Source organism: Cheilinus undulatus, linkage group 3 (assembly GCF_018320785.1).
Source record: "Cheilinus undulatus linkage group 3, ASM1832078v1, whole genome shotgun sequence".
Lineage (NCBI taxonomy): Eukaryota > Metazoa > Chordata > Actinopteri > Labriformes > Labridae > Cheilinus > Cheilinus undulatus.
The window spans coordinates 27,704,696-27,724,231 of record NC_054867.1 but is presented as its reverse complement, the minus strand read 5'-3'; the positions used below and the strand labels follow the sequence as shown (position 1 = coordinate 27,724,231).

Genomic DNA, 19,536 nt, shown 5'->3' with positions numbered 1-19,536 from the left:
TAAGCTCCAGGTAGTGATAATGCTGATTCCACCTACCCAAAGTCCATGTTGCTCTAATTAAAACCACAAACTAGAAAAGCACTCAGAGAACGCAGACCTCTGCCATTAGCGCTATCTCCCAGTAGTACAGAATCCTTTAAAAAATTCCTGAAAAAATTCAGAGCTGTTCCACTGCCCGCACTCCAGGCTGGCTCCAGGGCATCCTTGCAGCACCACTCCACACTGCTAAGTTGGAGATAGGTTTCTGGCTTATCTTTGGCACTGACCGCTGCGAAACTGCCTCAATCCATGTAAAGCAAATCGATCCAAAGCCGGGAAAAACATAAAATATCCAGTCTCCTTCAAAATACAACACAATGCACTGACTCATGATCATAAATCATAACTTTATCAACATTACATCTCATGAAGAGGAAAAGTTTTTTGGTGGAAAACCATAGAATGTTAGAGAAAACCACAGTTTCTATGTAGCAAACATTAACCTTTTGACTTAATACCTTACTCCCCCATGTGGAAGCAATCAGGGCTGCGCTGTGTTGTGCATCGCTCTAGTGTGCAAGGTCACTTACTTTCGGTTGGAGTAAAGCCGCTACACAGCCGATGTATATGGAAATGACTAGTTAGGCAGCATTGAGTTTTCCCAACTTTGTAAAACAGCTTGAAATAAGTGTGTTGAACTTAAATTAATGAATTAATGCAGTCCGTCCTTGAAGCTACCACATGCAATAACATCACTCATCCTCTGCTGTCACAGTGAACCCTCGCTGACTACCAGCTGTGCTGTGCAGAGCAGTTGAAGCTTTTCTAAAATGTTGTGCACTTAATAAAACTGGTGAAAAATGAGTTAAAATTAAGTCACTGGTGTGTAATCTGTAGACACTTTAGTCTATAGCACTGCACTGTGCCGTATTATCATAGCTTCAGGTACGGTGAATCTTATAACTCCTATATCCATTAACTCTGAAAAAGTTTGAGTTTTCATACATGTCAGGCACAGTATAGAGATTACTAACATGATGGTTCACTTTACAGTGTTCTTGTCGCTTTTGTTGGTGTTACAAGCATGAAATACATCCAAACAGCTAAGCCTTTGTTGTTAGCCTCTTTCCTGCTAGTCGGCTCCATACAAAAATTAACAGGCCCACCAGTACACTGAGAACAGAGATGGAGCACACATATGCTTGCTGTAAACACAGAATAAAGTAGAAATGAGCTTTATGAATTGGCCTGCAGGATTAGCTCTGTGGATAGGCCCTTGTCATGATACTTATGTAGCTATTTGAGTTAGTGTCAGACTGATATCTGGTAAAAGTATCAGGTAGGTACATCCCTAGATACACTCATCAGCAGCAAATATACAAGACACACAGCTTTTCTCCATTGTATTTCTTATCTCATCTCTCTGTTTAAACAAAGCAGCATGTAATCTGCCGAGGGATTTGGGTTTATTCATTTGTTGAAGCTTTCTGCAGCATTTTGTTTCATTGTTCAGTTAATGGGGCCAGAATTGGCTTTTTCCCTAAACTTGCGGCACAATTCACACAGTGAAGATGTAATTTATCAGCTGCTGCATGATTGCACTTTTTAACCACAGCAGGATTTTGACTTAGGAACTGAATAATAAGTTGTTTCAGAATGTCTGACAAATCTTGTTTATTTCAACTTGTCATAGTCTTTTAAATCATTCCCCTTCACAACACAAACAGTGTAACGCTGCTAAATTCTCATTTATTGCAGACACATGGGACTATGACATTGCAAATAGTAGATATATCAGAGTAAGTACCCCAAAAGGCCTTACGGTCAAATACTTTGTCAACTAACCTTAGTTTTATTTAACTTGAAGAAAAAAAGGTGATTAGTAAAATATTACCTTGGTGTTGAAAACTTGGCCAAATTTTCAAGAAAAACGAGAAAGTTTGACAAGTAATGTCCACAGACCAAACTCTCTGTGTTTAGTGTTGTTTGGTCACTAAAATTAGCTGGATTGAATGTCCAATCTTAAATGTAAAGCAGGTTGAATTTTCAATCTTGACTTAGGAAACAGAAGTTTTACAGCTATTTCAGAATGGATGCGTGACGACTGCGTGACGACTGCATGGGGGCTTGGTTTTCACTTTAGTGTGCATGTTAACAGGTCAGGGCTTTTAAACTGCCATATATGTCAAAGACAAGATTAGCAGAGTTTGATTACACTTTGGCCTCTGCTTTTTAAAGTAACAGGCCAATGTGGCATTATTTTGAAGAAACTCAAATTATTTGTACAGAATGCCATTATTCTGTTTTTTTTCAACGCTACGATGAATCAAGTCACTTGTAAGAAGATTTATGTATGTGAGACATCTGCAGAAAGACAGGGCTGTGATAGCAGGGAGATGCAGCCAACACTTTAAGTACCAGAAAAGGCCATTCCATTTCTCCAACTTTCAGAAAATGTGCACTAAAACAAGCCATTCTCAGATTTCCCCTCATGATGTCATGTGGGGAGTAAACCCCGCCCCCAGGTTCGGTTGGCCCTCCCCACTTGGAGCGAAAGTTCCACCCTCCTCTCCTGATCCGAGGATGAGGAGAGCCACATCCATTAAGCTACATCCATTTCCTGACAAGGTTGGAGTCAGGGACGGAGTCAGACAGCTCAGTAACATTTAAAAACACAGACACAGAAACAACTCTTTCTGAGCAGGGCTGAAAGAGAGGGTGTTTTAGACATGAAAAAATCCAATACTGAAGTGTTTTTTCAGCAACAGACTTAACAGGCATGTTTTGGGGACCTCTGAGACCAATATAAACTTGTCTTAAAAGGGTAAAATGTGTCCCCCTTAAGAAAACCAGACCTGCACAGGCTGGAGCTGAGACACTGCACATTCGCCACACAACCAGTCTGAAATGGTCATAAGAAATTTTTGTTACCACAGCCCTGAAGGAGAGGGCTGTTTACATCAAGGTAAACCAGTAATACAGTGCACATTTAAAGGGAAGTATAGGTTTTCCATGACCCTGTCTGCAGCACTATATTGCTTAGCTTTCCTGTAAGAGCTCCACTTCAAAAATCTGAAATATTCCCTCAGTACTGTCTCATGATTGTTGGTTTAAATGCTGAGATTGAGAGATATCTTTTCCTGAACTGTTGCATTATTTTGCAAAATGATTTGATTGTCTGGCTGCTGTTTACTGTATATGCAGGAGGAGTTCATCCCTGTGTCTCAGCAGCCTAATTTGTAATCTGGGATTATTTCTCCAGGCTCCAGGAGACAATACAACTGTACAAGCCTCTGACCATCTGTACATCTCATTACACTTTGACAGGCACTTTTAGTGTCCTGGTTTTACATCTTTGTACAGGGTTCCTCATTCTGGTTTATGCTGCAGGCCACTGTGATCAGAAGAATCTGTGTTGCACAGACTTTCAGTAACATAAAGGTTTTAAAGGGCTTTACTGAATGAATCATCACTTGACACAATAGCCAACATAGTGAATGCAGACTCTCCCAATGGAGTTTTGAAAATCGGACAGCTTTTTCCCACGGAGAAGTTTGGCGGAGGAGTCAGTATATTGCTTCAGGGCCAGTGTAGAGCCCCGTCAGCCCGTGTTGTGTCTAGTGGGAAGGAGGGAGATGCAGATGGGCATTTCATTCTTCCTGTATATTCTGCCAGTCTTGACTAACTCCACTATCTCTCACCCTCCTTATCTTTCTCACTTAAATGCATATGTTTTCTCTCTGCAGCTCTCTGAATCATCTCTGAAATCTCTCGCCCACTCTTCCTTATGTTTCCAAATTTAGTTCTGTTTTGTTTTTTCTTCGTGTCATCTTGACGCTGGAATCGAGCCACATCTTCTACGCCCTCAGCCATCTCTAGAGATTACTGCAGCGCTGTGTGCATCCATCTGTGTTTCTGTCTTCTCCTTTTACTTGTCTCCATCCTCTCTGTTGCTCTTTCTTCATTCTTTTTGTTGGAAGAATTAAGAAAGACTCACTCATATTTGGTCCATAAATTTTCAGTCTATTGTGAAATAATCCACAGTTGACACTGTCCACTGCCCATTGTCCACTTAGACCTATGTATCAAAGTCAAGTTTGATTAAAGTCCCTCTCTCTGTGATCTTTTCCAGGTGACATTACACAGAAGGGCTATGAGAAGAAAAGGACCAAACTTCTGGCTCCCTACATCATCCATACCCCAGGTAAAAACCCATCATGCCTTTACAATGTGCTCCCTTACTCTTAGATCTACAACTTTGGAAAATCTCAGTCCATGGTCTTATTCATAAAATGCATAATCTCACTTTTTTTAAATTGATTTTCTCTTCCTGAGAAAAACAAACAACAGCCTTTGTTTTACTTCATTGTCTTCATAAATTTTATTTCCACATCCATGTTCGTCTGTGAGGGTTTATCTCAGATGTTGTTTAAAAAGAACTCAAAAAATATCGAAAAAAAAAGTAAGTATTTAAATGCAAAAAAAAAAAAAATGTATTATGGGGTCAAACCAGTTTATAAGCTAAGGGCTCAAAATCCACAACATGCTGTCTCTGTCCAGCTGTGTATCTCTTTGAGTGCCATCTGTTTCTGCCACCGGGAGTTGGCACCTCTGCCAGCTATGATACGGTAGTTGAGCCCTCAGCCTGCGGTGAGGTTGACAGACATACAGTCCACAAGTGGCTCCACTGGTCACTCGTTGCCTGAAATTTAGGAGTCTTTTCAATCAAAAAGCTTTATTTACTTATCAGCATGCCTCTGATTTCTTAAAATTCAGGATAACGACCTAATTAATGACAAGAGATGGTAAAAAGTAGCACCAAACCCTGCAAGCCTGGTCTGCATGGGTATATAAGAGCACACTGTGTGCTGTGAAGCAGCTGTGGCATTATGTTTTTCTCCCACTCTCATTTTTGGAGAATTAGATATGCACTGATTTGTGTGAAAATAGGCACACAAGTAAAACTGAAAAAAATGCAAGGATGAAATTGCCTCAATAGCGCCACATTTTGTGATTTTATGAAACACTCATCAAGCAGTTATACCTAGATTAATGAAATTTGGTGTGTAGCTGCAGCTTGGAGAGATCTACAGAAACCCGAGGGACCATGTTTCTACCTCTAACAGGAAATCTGCCATTTTTAATAAGCTGGCAAAAATTTGGGCATTTTGGATATGTTTCAGGGGTCATATTTGATCTCAGTAGTCCAAAAGATTCCATACGATAGACTTGTACTTTGGCAGAGAGCGAGAGAAAACCTTACCGATGAAAGTTCTTTGGAACATTGTCATTAGTCAAACAGCATGGCTGTGGCATCCCTCAATTTTCCATAATTTTTGACAAATAGGAAGTTATTAATAACTCAGCCGGTATGGTCCAATCAGACGCAAACTCCTCGTGTTAATAAAGGTAATTGATAATGAACGGTCCATGCTTGCAGGTATTCTTATGGTCAGCTTTATGATATATATCATAGTGCCTCCCAGTGTTGACAAAAAATGTCAAGGTTTATAGTGCAAGCTGCTCCAGACGATCTGGCATATTCACTTCAAATCAGTGTCATGAAAGCCTCAAGACGTGGATTCCTGTCAGTGCAAAAACTGTGACTTATCATCAGTGGGCAGGGCCTCGGCAGGGTGATAACAAAACAGGAACAGGAAATCGTTGCTCCTTAATTTTAACTCACAGTTCCTGATTGGTTCGCCAAATGGTGCTGAAATTTTCCAAGACAGTTCCCAAGACCTTGACCTTGCATATATATCAAGGTCAAATATATATGTGGTAAAGTGTGGTCTTGCATTTTTTTTGTCGCCAGAAAACAGGATGTAGAATTTTTTGAGTCTCGTGATATTTCTAGAGCCATGAAACTTGGAGCAAAAATTTTCATTGGCATGCTAAGAGGATTGAATTGATTTTTGTGGGTGGGTCTGGCTTAGTGCCTCAGTGGCGCCACCTACAATATTTCAAAAATTCAGTCCCCACAAGAAGAATGTAGTGGTGGTTCATGAAAACTCTCGGAGTGAGAGTGATTAATCATGCAGTGACAGACATTTGGAAGAATTTCACTTGTTCATTTAGCCAATAGTTACAGACAAGTCTTTATATTACCTGTAGCTGGCTAAAATGGATATACACGCCTCTATATTTCAAGATAAAATTATTTTATTTGTTGTAGTTATGATATTGTATCAAATATTGAAAAATATACATCATGACTACCAGCCTTCATCTTTTTGTTCTGTGAACAGAATTGATGTATTTTTTTTATTTTGAAGAGGGTAAAGTCTGAAAGTAAGATAATAAAGAAGTATTTGATTTCCAGTGCAGTTTATTGATCCGTGTTTGTTGTGTTGACAGTTGAGCCGCCCCGTCAGAGTGAAGTGCAGCCTCCTGCTTCCAGTTCTGCATCCAGCCATGCCCCTCCCCCATCTAGCTCATCTCGTTACCGGGAACGCCGCTCCCGCAGGACACATCGGGGCGGAGGTACCAGAGATGACCGCTACAGATCAGGTAAGGATCCCTACTAGAAACCAACAGCAGTTATCAGAAGAGAAACTACATTCACATTTGATGCACCAATCACTGGAGACATACAGTTTATCTATGTCTAATGACTCTGCAGCTTCTACCTTAGCCTCAGTTAGTTCAACGTACTGAGCAAGCCTGGTGTTAAACCCATATTTTGGGCCCTTTCAGAGCAGGAAATTAATTCAGAGTTTCTGTCTGCGTGTGAGTTTGTGTGTCTGAGACAGCCCTGCAGCTGGGGAGCCCCTCAGTGAGGACCCCTTCTCTGTGAAAGCAGTGATGTCACTGCCTTGCTATGTGTGAGCAGAACAGGGGGAATACTGATGTGGAGGGGAAAACCTGATGCTGTCAAGGATAAAAGAAAAAAAAGCAGGAGAGTAGAGGTGAAGGAGTGCGGAGCATTCAGTACAAGGAGAGAATCAGTCTTCCTCAGTGTCTTTTCAACATTTCTTGCCTCTCATATAAAACACCCTCACAGTCCATCAATCTAAATATCAGACTGACTCATCTCAAACCAGTCTGTAAGGCTGGAGTTTGCTAGAAAAAGGCTTCTTTGTCATAGAAAATCTAACTGGAAACAGAATATTTTTATCTGATTGAAGGATTCAGAAGGAGATTGGGGAGGATGATTCAACATGGAGGATTAGGGCTGTAAAAATAGAATCAAAGAAAAAGTCAGACAGAGAAATAGAGAGATGAATGTAAATGGACTAACTGAAGCTAGCATTTCATTGTTTTCCTGCTTAAAAAAATAGTGCTGAAGTAAAGTTTAGTATGACTGTGGTTGAAAGATAGAACGAGACAGTGTGTGGTTTACCGTGTAGTGAGGGTGCCATCCATTTCATTTTATTAGACACAGTAAAAATATGAGCTACATTTTAGTTATGCTGTTGTCAAAGAGAGCAGGAAGGAAACTGTATGCCTTTCTCACTTATGTTACTCTAAATACCATCAAAAGTGAAGTAATACCGTAAAATGTGTGATCCATTGGAACTTGTCTATTGTATTTGGGAGCTTTTTGAGGGTGAACTTTGATTTAGAAGTCTTACACAAAAGTATAGTGCCATTGCAAACTAGAAATCCTGGCATTTATATGCCTCCATTAGATATTTAGTTGCTGGATAGTGAAATCACAGTGGTGGACTAAAAGAAAGCTTTTATTTTCTATGTTTGTGTGACTCATAGAATCATAGAAGCAAGGAGTTACAATGAGGCCTAATGAACTTGACCTTTAAACTTTGACCCCAAAATTATAATTACATCATCCTTCAGACAGAGTGAACATTTCAAGACTTGCCATCCATTACCCTGTTCACACAGGTTTAGTATTTTCTGTTGACCTTTGATGATATAAATGTAATGTAAAATTAACTAACCTGTGACGTCAGAGTTTGGTGTGATGCATTTGCACAAGAAAAACAAAGTCAATGTTAATCTTAACTTGGCATGCCTAATAAACTGATGACCAAATATTTCAAATCTTCAGATAAAATGCCAGAAAGTTAATACAGGGCATAAGCTAAAATACTGCTAGCTTATTTTAAAGAGGGGGTATTATACTTTTCCGATTTTTAAAACATAAATATAAAGTCACAATGTTGGTGTCCATACTTCACGTATGCAAATTTTCAAACTGCAAGATAAGCGTATATGGCAGTAATCTTGGAATTAGACTGAAAACTGATGAAAACAGTTCATTGGGAATCTCTCCAAGATCTCTCCGAGATCTTCCCAAGACGAGATTTCGATGGAGCGAACTGATGAGGTCATCGCAATAAGATCTCCTGACTGGTTCGTCCGTGCTGCAGGCAAAGCGGAACAGACCACCCCCACAAGATGAACACAGATGAATAAATACACCACTAAATGTGGCAAGGGATAAGTCAAACCCATTTAGTAACACAGTAATTAAACACTTAGCAAACAGATACGTCCTTCTCTATCCTTCGCTGCTGCTGGTTTGCTTCTCCCTCTCTCTCCAAACTATCAGGGTCAGACTCCGGGTCATTCAAAGTTTACAAGAACTAGCATAGCAACATAGCCACATTGGAGGGGGCGGGCACAAAACACTGAGTCCTGCCGCTAGCCATCCTCCGGAAAAGGGACGCCAGTGTGAGAAACATGAGGAGTTTTTTCAGCTGTAAACCATGTGAAGCTACTACGTGGGTATCAGAGAGATGGTGTAAAAAAGGCATAATACCCCCTCTTTAAACACATGGCAGCAACATTGAGCTTGATGCCACTTTAATTATGCTACAGTGCCTACTCTGACAAGGTTAACACAATGTCAAATTGATTGACTGTTATGCTAATTATTTTAGTGTGCTTGCTGGTAAGCACTTGCACAAGCTTTAACAAATGCTGCAGAAGGTTGAGAGAAACTAAAGAATCTCACAAGTTTAACCTGATAAGGACCTGGGGATCACCAAAAAGTAGAAGATGTTATTTTAGTTTCATAAATGTTATGAATGAGAGGAAATAATCTTAATGTTACAGGAGTATATTAGTCAAGATATGAACAGACATGCAGGGACTTCCCTAGAGTGTCTAGCACTGCTGAAAAAAGGCTGAATGAAACAAGAGCCCAGAATCCCAGCACTGAGGAATTATTAATAATAGGAAACTCAAAATGCTGCTGCAATAAAAAACAGAGGAAATTACAGTGCTTATCATTTCATGAGCTGCAGGAAACATAACAGCTTTAATTTAATTGCTTTCATCTACTGTTGTTTTGTGTAGTTATTACTTGTATTTAAACACCTCTGTGAATTCCACCACAAGTGTTGTCTGTGTTTTGTAGGCCTGCTGTCTCTTTAGTAACAAATGTACTTCATCTTTTCTACTGTTCATCTGCTTCACATTTGTAATAGTAAACTCAGGGGTGTGTATAAAGGATAATACCGTATTAAAATCTGTAGTTGTCAGTGTGTATCAGAGATAGTTTAAACTGGCTAAGCAAAACGCTAGCCTCCACACACCTCTGCGTGCTTATCACCACAGAGACAGCCTCCCAGACATGTGTAAGGAGTCATCCACTCCTGACGCTCCTGTGTGAGGGTGGACGTCGGCACATTATGAGAGAAGATGATTTAGCTGGGAGCAGGCTGTACAGCAGAATGCTAGTTATGCAATAATGGTCCCTGCTGCAGCTGTGTAATGAGCCATGGTGATGATTTCTATAAACGCGTTGAAGTTAGGACGGAAGCTGTGTCCCCTGATTATGTATGTGATTTGTCAGCGAGTGGGCTTTTGTTGCTCATGTTTTGTTACGCTGTCTGAATGTGGGGCTGCTAACGTGGTCCTTATAAATTGGCCCGTGGGTGTCATCAAGTGAAAGTGTCTGCATGTCTTACCATGTTTATGTGTGTGGGCAAGTGTGTAGGCTATCACACAGTTTGGCTTTCTGTTTCAGTGGGAAAACTCAGTCATCTTCTTTTGTTTCTCTGGTGACTTCTTTCATCATTTTTCTAATGTCCTGATTCATTTTTAAAGGCCTAACAAAACCAGAGCTGTTTTCTCCTGGTTATAGCCTACTGCTTACACAGGTTACACATGATCAGACCATGGAAATGACTACGAAAAGTCATTATTTTGTTTATCTGGATGCCAGCTGTTTAAACAAACAAAATGTTAAGTGTGATCAGCTGTTTCCTACATGCATACAGTCAGTCGAACTACACACGCTGTGTTTTACACATGACAAACAACACTTAGCTTCATGCTAGCTCTCATTCAGCCCGTTTGAACATTAGCCACTACCATACAACAGTCAAATAACATCCTCCACAGAAATTACCAATAAACCATTACAACAAACACCTAACCGACAGTCAAGCACAGATTTAAATGTGTCTTAAACTGTCCCAACAATGTGACATTTATCTAAATGTTGGTTATGAGCTTACCTGTTACCTTGCTTTAGGTCAAAGTCTCTGCAGCCTTATTGTTTGGTTAGCAATACGCTAAAACTAACATCAGCAGGAATAGTGGAGAGATGAGGAGGGAGGCTTTGAAGAGTACCGATAGTAGAAGTGTTACCTGTTTGTTTAACCTCATGAAACACAGAATGATTGTTTAAAGAGGGGAAAGTATGTTACAATTGCTGTAAAGCTCTCAGTTTTTGCTGACTAACAGCTGTCTGTTTAAGGGGTTCCCTGCTTTCACAATGACAAAAGTCCAACTAGTCAACAATGAGATGCCGTGCCATGATATTAATTTCTGTAAGTTGACGAAGTTATCCTCAAAAGACAGATAACTCACATTTGTTTGGTGACTTGTTATTAAGTGCTATTGATATGGTCAAGAGAAAAATAATTTGACACTGTGCACAAAACTATTAAGTAATAATAATGATATAATGGTAACCTAATGATAAATAGTAATCAATCCATCTTCTCCATCATCATCATCATCATCATCTACAGAATGTGTCTCTGTGATATCTGCTCTGTTTAACAAGTTTCTGTCACCTACGGGTGGAGATATCAGATGAAACTCTTGTTAGATTTTGTGTTCTTCAGACATAGGCAGACCATGAAAAAGGAACTAAGTTGGCTTTTTCACATTTTATTTGGTTGGTGTATGCTCCAGATACCCAGAAATATGTGAAAAATATTTGAAAAGTGGGGTTTTCATATGTCTCCTTTAATTACTTATAAGTGGAGTTGCAACTGTATTTTTGTTCTTTAATAGTTGAATTGTAAAAAAATGATCAAGCTCTTATTTTTTAATCTGGTTCCACATCTTCTATTGAAAGTAACCCTGCCTTTTGCCAAGGTACACAATTTTATGAACATAAGATTTTAGAAATGCGCGGTTATATCGGTATGATATCAGTATCAGCAGATATTAGATTCAAAAATAAAATAATTATACTAGTATAAAAGACAAACACAAAATTATTTTTGATAATATGAGTATTATTTCAGCCTCTCTCTGAATCAGATTCAGATTTGCTGTTTTCCCTACTTTAATGTAAACTTTTTCTTTCTTACAGATGTACACACTGAGGCAGTGCAGGCTGCTCTGGCTAAACATAAGGAGGAGAAGATGGCTCTCCCCATGCCTACCAAGAGACGCTCCACCTATGTACAGTCTCCCATTGAAACCCGCACACCACCAGGTAGGACGAAGAGAAAGATCGTCTTTCTCTGTAGTTGAACTCAGACGTATTAACCATTAGAGAAGAGAAGACAGGGCTGGTTAAATTCTCTTATGTACTCTTTTGTTCAGACTCATCATCAGGTTCTGAAGACGAGTCGGCCTTACGCAGGCATTCATCAGTGGTCGCTCCTCCGCCTGTGGTCCATCCCAACCTGCAGAGCCCAGATGGATGGGTGAACCCCCAGGGCTCATCAACCTCCTCCTCGGCCTCCTCCACCTTGTCCCATGAGAGGGAGGCCAGGCCACAGCCTCAGAGCCAGGCTCAGCCTCAGCCTCAGTACAAACCTCAGTACCAGCCCCTGTATCAGCCTCACTATCAACCGCAGTACCAGCCTCAGTACCAGCAGCACACTGCAGCGGTGACCGACATGATGGCTAACAGTCGCATTGGTGAGCCACTCAATCATTTTTAATAATCTTTTTTAAAAAATATTTATGTCCATGTCCTTATTAAGACCTTTTTTTGACAAGTTTTTCAGAGTGAATCCATAAAGCCTCATGTTTTATATGGTTTTTGATGCCTCCTCCCCTCTCTGTGGAAGTATAACATGTCAATATCAGTTTAACTGAGAGGAGCAACACAGTTGTTAATCAGATCAAAATGATTCCCCACAGTGCTTTTTCTGATTTCTGATTGCACTTCTGTGTTATGAGTTTTACTTTTTAATTGCCTGGATGTTTTTCCACAAGGGCAAAACATTATACATTATACCCACCAGAAGCAGTGCACGATTCTGAACTATGTTGAAGAATAAAATCATCAAATATCAATTTATTCATGCTGACTCTGCTTTGCCAGAAATGATGGAAACAACTTCTGTGCCCACAGTACAGCAGCACTCTGATATTTAGACTTAAAATTAATTTTTTCAACAGTTATTTCCAGTCGTTTGTTGTCTTCAAGGCCTTTTGATGTCGTGTGTCTGACACTGTTTTTATATAATAGTTGTATAAATGAGTATGTTCAGACTGTCCTTCCTTTTCCCACCTGCAGCCCCCTCAGAGAACAATGCCCCCCCTCCAGATGTGACAGCCATGGCCCCTCAGTCCCGGGGCCCAAGGGTGGACCTGCCTTCCAATGCGGTGGTCCGGGGCATGAGCCGGGGGCATAGCCGCTCCAGCATGATGGAGACTGCAGATGGTAACAACTACATCATAATACATCCATCTGGTAACATTGGTTTAGATTGTGTGTCTCTGTGGGTGCAGATTCCACTCACAGATCTCTTTTCTCCTCAGAAAAAAAATGTCAACTTCCAACCGTGACATTTCATTAATCAGACTTTACCACTTTCTTTTCTTCTTGATCTTTCTCTGTTTTATTTTGATTTGACTGGCTGATAGGAAGAGGTAATTTCCAGAGTAAGGAAACTCCTTTATTTATTATGTCCTGAGCCTCCTGTGTTTGCTGTTCTTCCCTTATTCTCCCTCATGTTTGTAGTGAATGGTTAAAGAAACAAAAGGAAATAAATGCAATTAAAACAAGGTCCACACACAGAATGAATCCTCACGTGTGATCCCGAACCAACAAAAACAACCTTTACCCCAGTTCTCACTGTGTTTTCCTCGTGTTGTTGCCACCTACTTATGCTGCTTTTCATTCTCAAAGGATCTCACAGTCAGTTATAAATTTAGCTTAAAATAAACACTTCTGTGTTTTGGGATGAAGAGCAGCATGGTGAAAAGATGGGGAGTTGTTTAAACACGTAGAGTTTTGATACTGAATGTTTGATCCGTTGTTTGTGACAGTCTTTTGTCGTGCCACCACCTCTCTCCACCTTCATCCTGTGTGTAGGAGTCCCTGTGAGCAGCAGAGTGTCCACAAAGATCCAGCAGCTGCTCAACACCCTGAAGAGGCCAAAGAGGCCACCGCTCAGTGAGTTCTTCACCGACGACTCAGAGGAGATCGTAGAAGGTATGCAACTAGACCGTAAACTCCAACCAAACTTCCTCATACTTCATTCAAATTTAAACCAAAATGTTTTGTTTTTCAAATAAATTTTGAAGACTTTTTCAAGATAAGTTGCTGGGATCAGGGAGACTAAATTACTTTGTAAATATTGGCATATCAGATATCAAATATCCAATATCATGCATCCCTTAAAACAACACATTGTAAATCCCAGCAGTGATGTTTGAGCTTCAGGCGGTCTCACCAGTGCACATTATTAATTAATTTTATGATTAAAACGTTTCTGTGGTGTCTTTCTCTCTTAAAGTGCCCACACCAGACCCCAACACTCCAAAGCCGGAGGGCCGTCAGATCATCCCTGTAAAAGGAGAGCCTTTAGGAGTGGTCAGTAACTGGCCCCCAGCCCTGCAGGCAGCGCTGGCCCGTTGGGGGGCAACTCAGGGCAAAAGTCCTGCCCTCACTGCTCTCGACATCACAGGAAAACCGCTCTACACCCTGACGTATGGTGAGACATGGGGCCATTCATATGAGGGATTAACAATGTCAAATCAGAAGCAATGAAATAGATGGAAGCTGAAACTGTAAGGTAGTTTGTTTAGAGGTGTTTCTAAGTAGTTCATCCTCTAAGTTCAAGGGTTCATTTGGATAGTAGATTTATGCTTTTTACTGCATTACATGAGTTTTTTCTGGCAATGGTCAGGCACATAGCTCACTCTCCTACACCCTCCTCCCACCTCCACCTTCTGTCTGTTAGGGAAGCTGTGGAGTCGCAGTGTGAAGCTGGCATACACACTCCTGAACAAGCTGGGAGCCAAGAACGAGCAAATCCTCAAACCGGGAGACAGGGTGAGAGAGCTGGCACACAAATACACAAAGAACAGCAATGTGCATGTAATGTGATGTCATTCTGCGGAGTTCACTGAGTACAAAGGGAAACAACATTTTGCAGATTTGCAGCAAAAAGGTGAAGTACTCCTTTAACAAAAAAAGCTGTGCATTTTTCTGCCACTTCAATATGCCCACGAGTAAAAACCCTGATTCTAAAGCAGATTACCTTTTGAATTATCTCTAAAGGGCTCACATCAGACACTAATTTCCTAATGAGGAAAACAAAGTATTATAACATTTTCAGCCATGTTAGCAACATTAATCTAGTCATGAGAATATATGTTTTGGTTCATTATTCCCCACTTCGATTCAGATTGAATATGTGAGCAACTATTAAATGAAGCATACTACATACATGTAGGCATACTATTGAGCAAAACAGACCTGAAACTCAGACAAAATACCTCCTAATACTTTTGACAGTTGTGTAACTTAAAAATGTAAAATCTTCACTGAAGTCTGTTTGTCTTCTTTAAAAAGTGCCTGACCTTAGACTTTCATGTCTTGGTAGGTAGCGCTGGTTTACCCCAACAGTGACCCTGGGATGTTCTGGGTGGCTTTCTATGGCTGCCTCCTGGCTGAAGTCATACCTGTACCTATAGAAGTACCTCTGTCTCGCAAGGTAGGAGCAATCTTTGACATAAGTTTTTCGAGTAAATTATTTAAAGTGGGTTTTAAGTACTTTGAATGTGTTTTGTGTGTGTTTTTAGGATGCAGGTATCAGCCAGGTGGGGTTCCTGCTTGGTAGCTGTGGTGTCGGTTTGGCTCTGACCAGTGAGATCTGTTTGAAGGGTTTACCGAAGTTGCCCACAGGGGAGATTATGCAGTTTAAAGGTCCGTTTGTTGCTTCTAAAATTATTAATTGATCATAAATACACCTGCTGGTTATGAAATGCACAGCCTTCAATTAAATAGTGCTTAAAGTAGATAGTATAATGGCTGCCCATGGTCAACTTCAGTCTCTGTAAATTTATATGCACTGAGAAAAAAATCAAATTATCGTATTAGTCTGACTAAAACTGGGCTGTCAACATGCATGTAAACATTTGAGTTGGACTGAAATCGTACTAAATGAAATTTCTTGAAGTAGGACTAGCACACCTGAATAATGCAACTGGAGATGAATTTACTCTTGCATATAACCTCAATTGAACCCAAACTGAATTAGTCATTCTGCTCATTCTCCACAGCTTCGATGCTGGACTTTGACCCAGAACAGAGTAGCAAAGCATTTTATTGGTGCCAAAAGTAAAGCGTAGTGTAGTGATGGGAACCCAGAGTCAAAACCATCCTTGGTAAAATTTCTGCCACAGAGTAGATTTTTGCAACACTGTCATCACTGGTTTAAACACATGCATTGTGTTGTAGTGCGCACACAAGTCATAACCAATGCTACTGTAAGTGTACTCGAGTGATATGTAACATACAACAGTTCAGTCTGAGTCCAGTCATCAGCATGTTTCACTCCAGGTCTAAGCAGCCAAGCTAAATGTCACCTGTTCGTAATTAACATGAAGCACAGCAATGAGTTTGAAAGTGTTCTTTTTTCACCAAGTTTAATATCTGTAGTAACAGCAACATACAACAAGTTCACTTGCTTTTCAGAGTATTTCTACATGCCTGTCTGGGGCTTTAACACATCTGTGAGCTGACTCAGCTTGTCTTGAGCCTAACACTTACACAGTTTGCATAATAAGAGCTCAAATAACCTTTTTAGATATCAGAGAAGCAGCTATAATCACCTTACCTCTGTGCACTCACTAGAAAAATGGTGTTATCAGTAGCAGCTTGACACACTTCAGCAGGCCAGAAACAAAACTGAAATGTTTGGACCTGTAAAAATTGTCCATATGTTCACCATTTAGTGTAAAACAAGTTAGCTGCTAGCTTACTTATCAGCAAGGTTTTTAGTAACTAGCTAAAAGGGAGCACATCGCCTTCTACTGTAGTGGAGGCAGACATGCTCTTGTCAATAATTCCATTTTCATGGTGAGCTTGTACTAGTATACTAAGACAAGGTCTGTAGTCCAGTTAAGTCACCCAATCAAAGCTATAACAGTAGCTTGACTTTAATGTGTGTGTAAATTTACTGACAATTTGTGCATAAACCTGTAAAGCAGAGAGGATAGACTGTGTTGTGTTTTAATGCAGGCTATGGATGCAGTCAGTAACTCTTTCAAAATGTTTTCACTGTCCTCTCCTGTGACCTCTCCTTTGATAGGCTGGCCTCGAATGAAGTGGGTGGTAACAGATTCAAAATACTTGACCAAACCCTCCAAAGACTGGCAACCGCATATCCCCACTGCCAATACCGACCCTGCTTATATAGAGGTAACTAGTTGCCATATTTTCTAGTTACTACTTTTCACTAGACTATGCTAGAGTATGATTTGACCTCAATTATAATAACACATCATTTTGGAACATAATAAAACAAACAACATGACTTGTCATAAAAGGACAAGTGTGTTCCTTTTGCACGTGTATTTACATTGTTGTCTCTTGCGTCCTGTGTGTGTAGTACAAGGCGAGTAAAGAAGGCACAGTGGTGGGTGTGGCTGTGTCTAAAGTAGCCATGCTGACCCACTGCCAGGCTCTGACCCAGGCCTGTAACTATTGTGAGGGTAAGTGAAGAACAGTAGTGACTCCTTATCCATCATCTGAAGTTTCCCTTTTGTTTTAAATCACTACTTTTGTTTTTTGTTTTTTAAGTCTGAAGTGACTTCTATCTTTTTTTTCTATCCAAGGGGAAACTTTAGTGAATGTCCTGGACTTTAAAAAAGATATGGGACTCTGGCATGGAGTTCTCACGGTGAGTGCATGTGGACATGTGCAGGGCTGTAACTGGATTTAAGTCACATGAATGCAAAGAAAATATTTTACAAAGGCATTAGCTTGGCTCCTTGGCCATTAAGTGTTATGAAAAACCAAAATGTGCCAGTTCTTTGCCTCCGGGCTTTCTTGTATAGTATACTATATTACTATAGTAAATAGTCAAAATAAACACAAAAAATCAAATATCCTTATGGGTTTAGTAATAGGCAGAGGAGTCCTGTGGTTTATTCTTTCAAAGAGCGGCTTTCATTTATTTTAATGCTCCTTTATGCATAGATACTATGATTATTACTCACATTCTGTTATTTGCCTAAGCTGTCTTTCTGTCTTTTAATTGAAAGTTTTAGGTTATTTCTCTTGTTTTATCATAACAATATCAATGTAATGTTTTTCAAAGGTACTCCGATTATTTGATTTTTTTGTATTTATTTTGACTATTTACTATGATTTTATCTGGGTTTTTTTCACATTTGCATAATTTTTGAATTCTTAGAGAAGTTTTTGTTGGTTAGTTCATTCACTTTTTTATGGTAATAATTGTACATCAACTAACTCAAAATAGATATTAATAAACCACAGATTATGTTGTGGAGATTTCATAAATTTTAAATAATCTGTAAATTAGTAACATTATTTCATTGAATATCCCAAAGAATATGTTTCGTCTTAATTGTCAGAAAAATGCAATATTTTTGCAGCAGCTTAATCAGGTTTGTTTGATTTCTAGGCCGTAATGAACAGGATACACACTATCAGTGTTCCTTATGCCGTGATGAAGGCTTGCCCCCTCTCCTGGGTGCAGAGGGTCCACACAAACAAAGGTAAAATTAAACGTTTCTTTGGCTTAAAAGTCACTCAGAAGAAGTGAATGCAAAAACTGACCCGCCACTCTGTCTCATGCAGCTCGTGTAGCTTTGGTGAAGTGTCGGGATTTGCACTGGGCCATGATGGCTCATCGGGATCAGAGAGACACCAGCCTGGCTTCATTACGAATGCTGATAGTTGCTGATGGTGCTAACCCCTGTGAGTACTGTATAATCCCTCAGCTTTGAAGAATGTGTCTGTGCTAATTTGGGTAGAATATCATGAATCCAACATCTCTTGTCATCTAGGGTCGGTGTCTTCATGTGATGCCTTCCTAAACGTATTTCAGTCACACGGGCTGAAGCCAGAAGTTATTTGTCCTTGTGCTACTTCCCCTGAGGCAATGACAGTGGCTATACGCAGGTATGTCACTTATAGTCTTGTGTGTGAAATAAAAGAAATCTAAAACATCTCTAGTCCCACTGATCTTCTGTGTTAACTAATGTAATGATAAATAAAAGCTAGACAAGGCTCCAGGCTCATTTTTCCTTGTAGCTGGTATTTCTGGGATATAGATGTAGGCTGTTTGTCTGTATGCAGTGGTGTACATGGGTGGGTGGGCAGATGGCTAACTGTAAGAACAGATGGGATAGACTGAGGTGTCCATGTTTGATCGAAACCCTCTTCTGTGTAGACCGGGAGTCCCTGGCGCACCCCTCCCTGCCAGAGCCATCCTCTCTATGGGCGGCCTTAGCCACGGAGTCATCAGGGTCAACACTGAAGACAAAAACTCCGCCCTGACTGTACAGGATGTGGGCCACGTCATGCCTGGAGGTGAGCAAAGAAGGACAGACAAATGAGTCAAGAGGATAGCATGAAGACAAATGACAGCTATGTGCTTGTGGGAAAGTCTGACATACAAGATTTGAGTGTTGGGTGCAAAATAAGCATGCATGATCTTTAACACATATTTTTTAGGAAGAGAATCAGAATAAGAGACAGAAATAAACGATTTGGAAAAAGACTGAATTGAAACATAATATTCTCCCAACTACATCAAAACAAGATGATAAAGAAAAGCTAAATGTTTTGTGTGCATATTTTTCAGTCTTCTTTGATTAAAGAGCAAACAGTGGAACTGTCAGCAACATGGTTTCAGTGTTTTTAAAGAGACAATGATCTTCTCAAACCAATACCACTGTTAAGACAAGCCTGTATCCGGACCTGTCAAAACCAGGTTTATAATTTTACTTTCACCTTCCTTTTTTCTTTCTTTCTTTTTGGGCAGTGTTTCTCCACATACAATACATCCAGTGCATCTGGTTTGTACATAGTTCTATACTGCAGCCATACTGCTTTTCCTTGACTATATTGTTTGAAAATAACCTCACAGAGGCTGGGTATTTCCCACAGCTTCATGATACAACACG

General features: G+C 40.1%; 1 protein-coding gene across 2 annotated transcripts in view; it reads left to right on the top strand.

Moving 5' to 3' along the window:
* Positions 1-19,536, top strand: part of dip2bb (disco-interacting protein 2 homolog Bb) — a 61,724-nt gene that overhangs the window by 24,989 nt on the left and 17,199 nt on the right. For both annotated transcript variants that reach the window (XM_041783013.1, XM_041783012.1), the window contains exons 2-18: positions 4,112-4,183; positions 6,337-6,489; positions 11,501-11,626; positions 11,737-12,057; positions 12,662-12,808; positions 13,463-13,582; positions 13,887-14,084; positions 14,334-14,425; positions 14,979-15,089; positions 15,178-15,301; positions 16,689-16,798; positions 16,989-17,091; positions 17,215-17,279; positions 18,030-18,123; positions 18,206-18,325; positions 18,415-18,529; positions 18,801-18,940. In XM_041783013.1, coding sequence (XP_041638947.1) covers positions 4,112-4,183; positions 6,337-6,489; positions 11,501-11,626; positions 11,737-12,057; positions 12,662-12,808; positions 13,463-13,582; positions 13,887-14,084; positions 14,334-14,425; positions 14,979-15,089; positions 15,178-15,301; positions 16,689-16,798; positions 16,989-17,091; positions 17,215-17,279; positions 18,030-18,123; positions 18,206-18,325; positions 18,415-18,529; positions 18,801-18,940 — 2,211 coding nt within the window. The remainder of the gene's footprint in view (positions 1-4,111; positions 4,184-6,336; positions 6,490-11,500; positions 11,627-11,736; positions 12,058-12,661; positions 12,809-13,462; positions 13,583-13,886; positions 14,085-14,333; positions 14,426-14,978; positions 15,090-15,177; positions 15,302-16,688; positions 16,799-16,988; positions 17,092-17,214; positions 17,280-18,029; positions 18,124-18,205; positions 18,326-18,414; positions 18,530-18,800; positions 18,941-19,536) is intronic.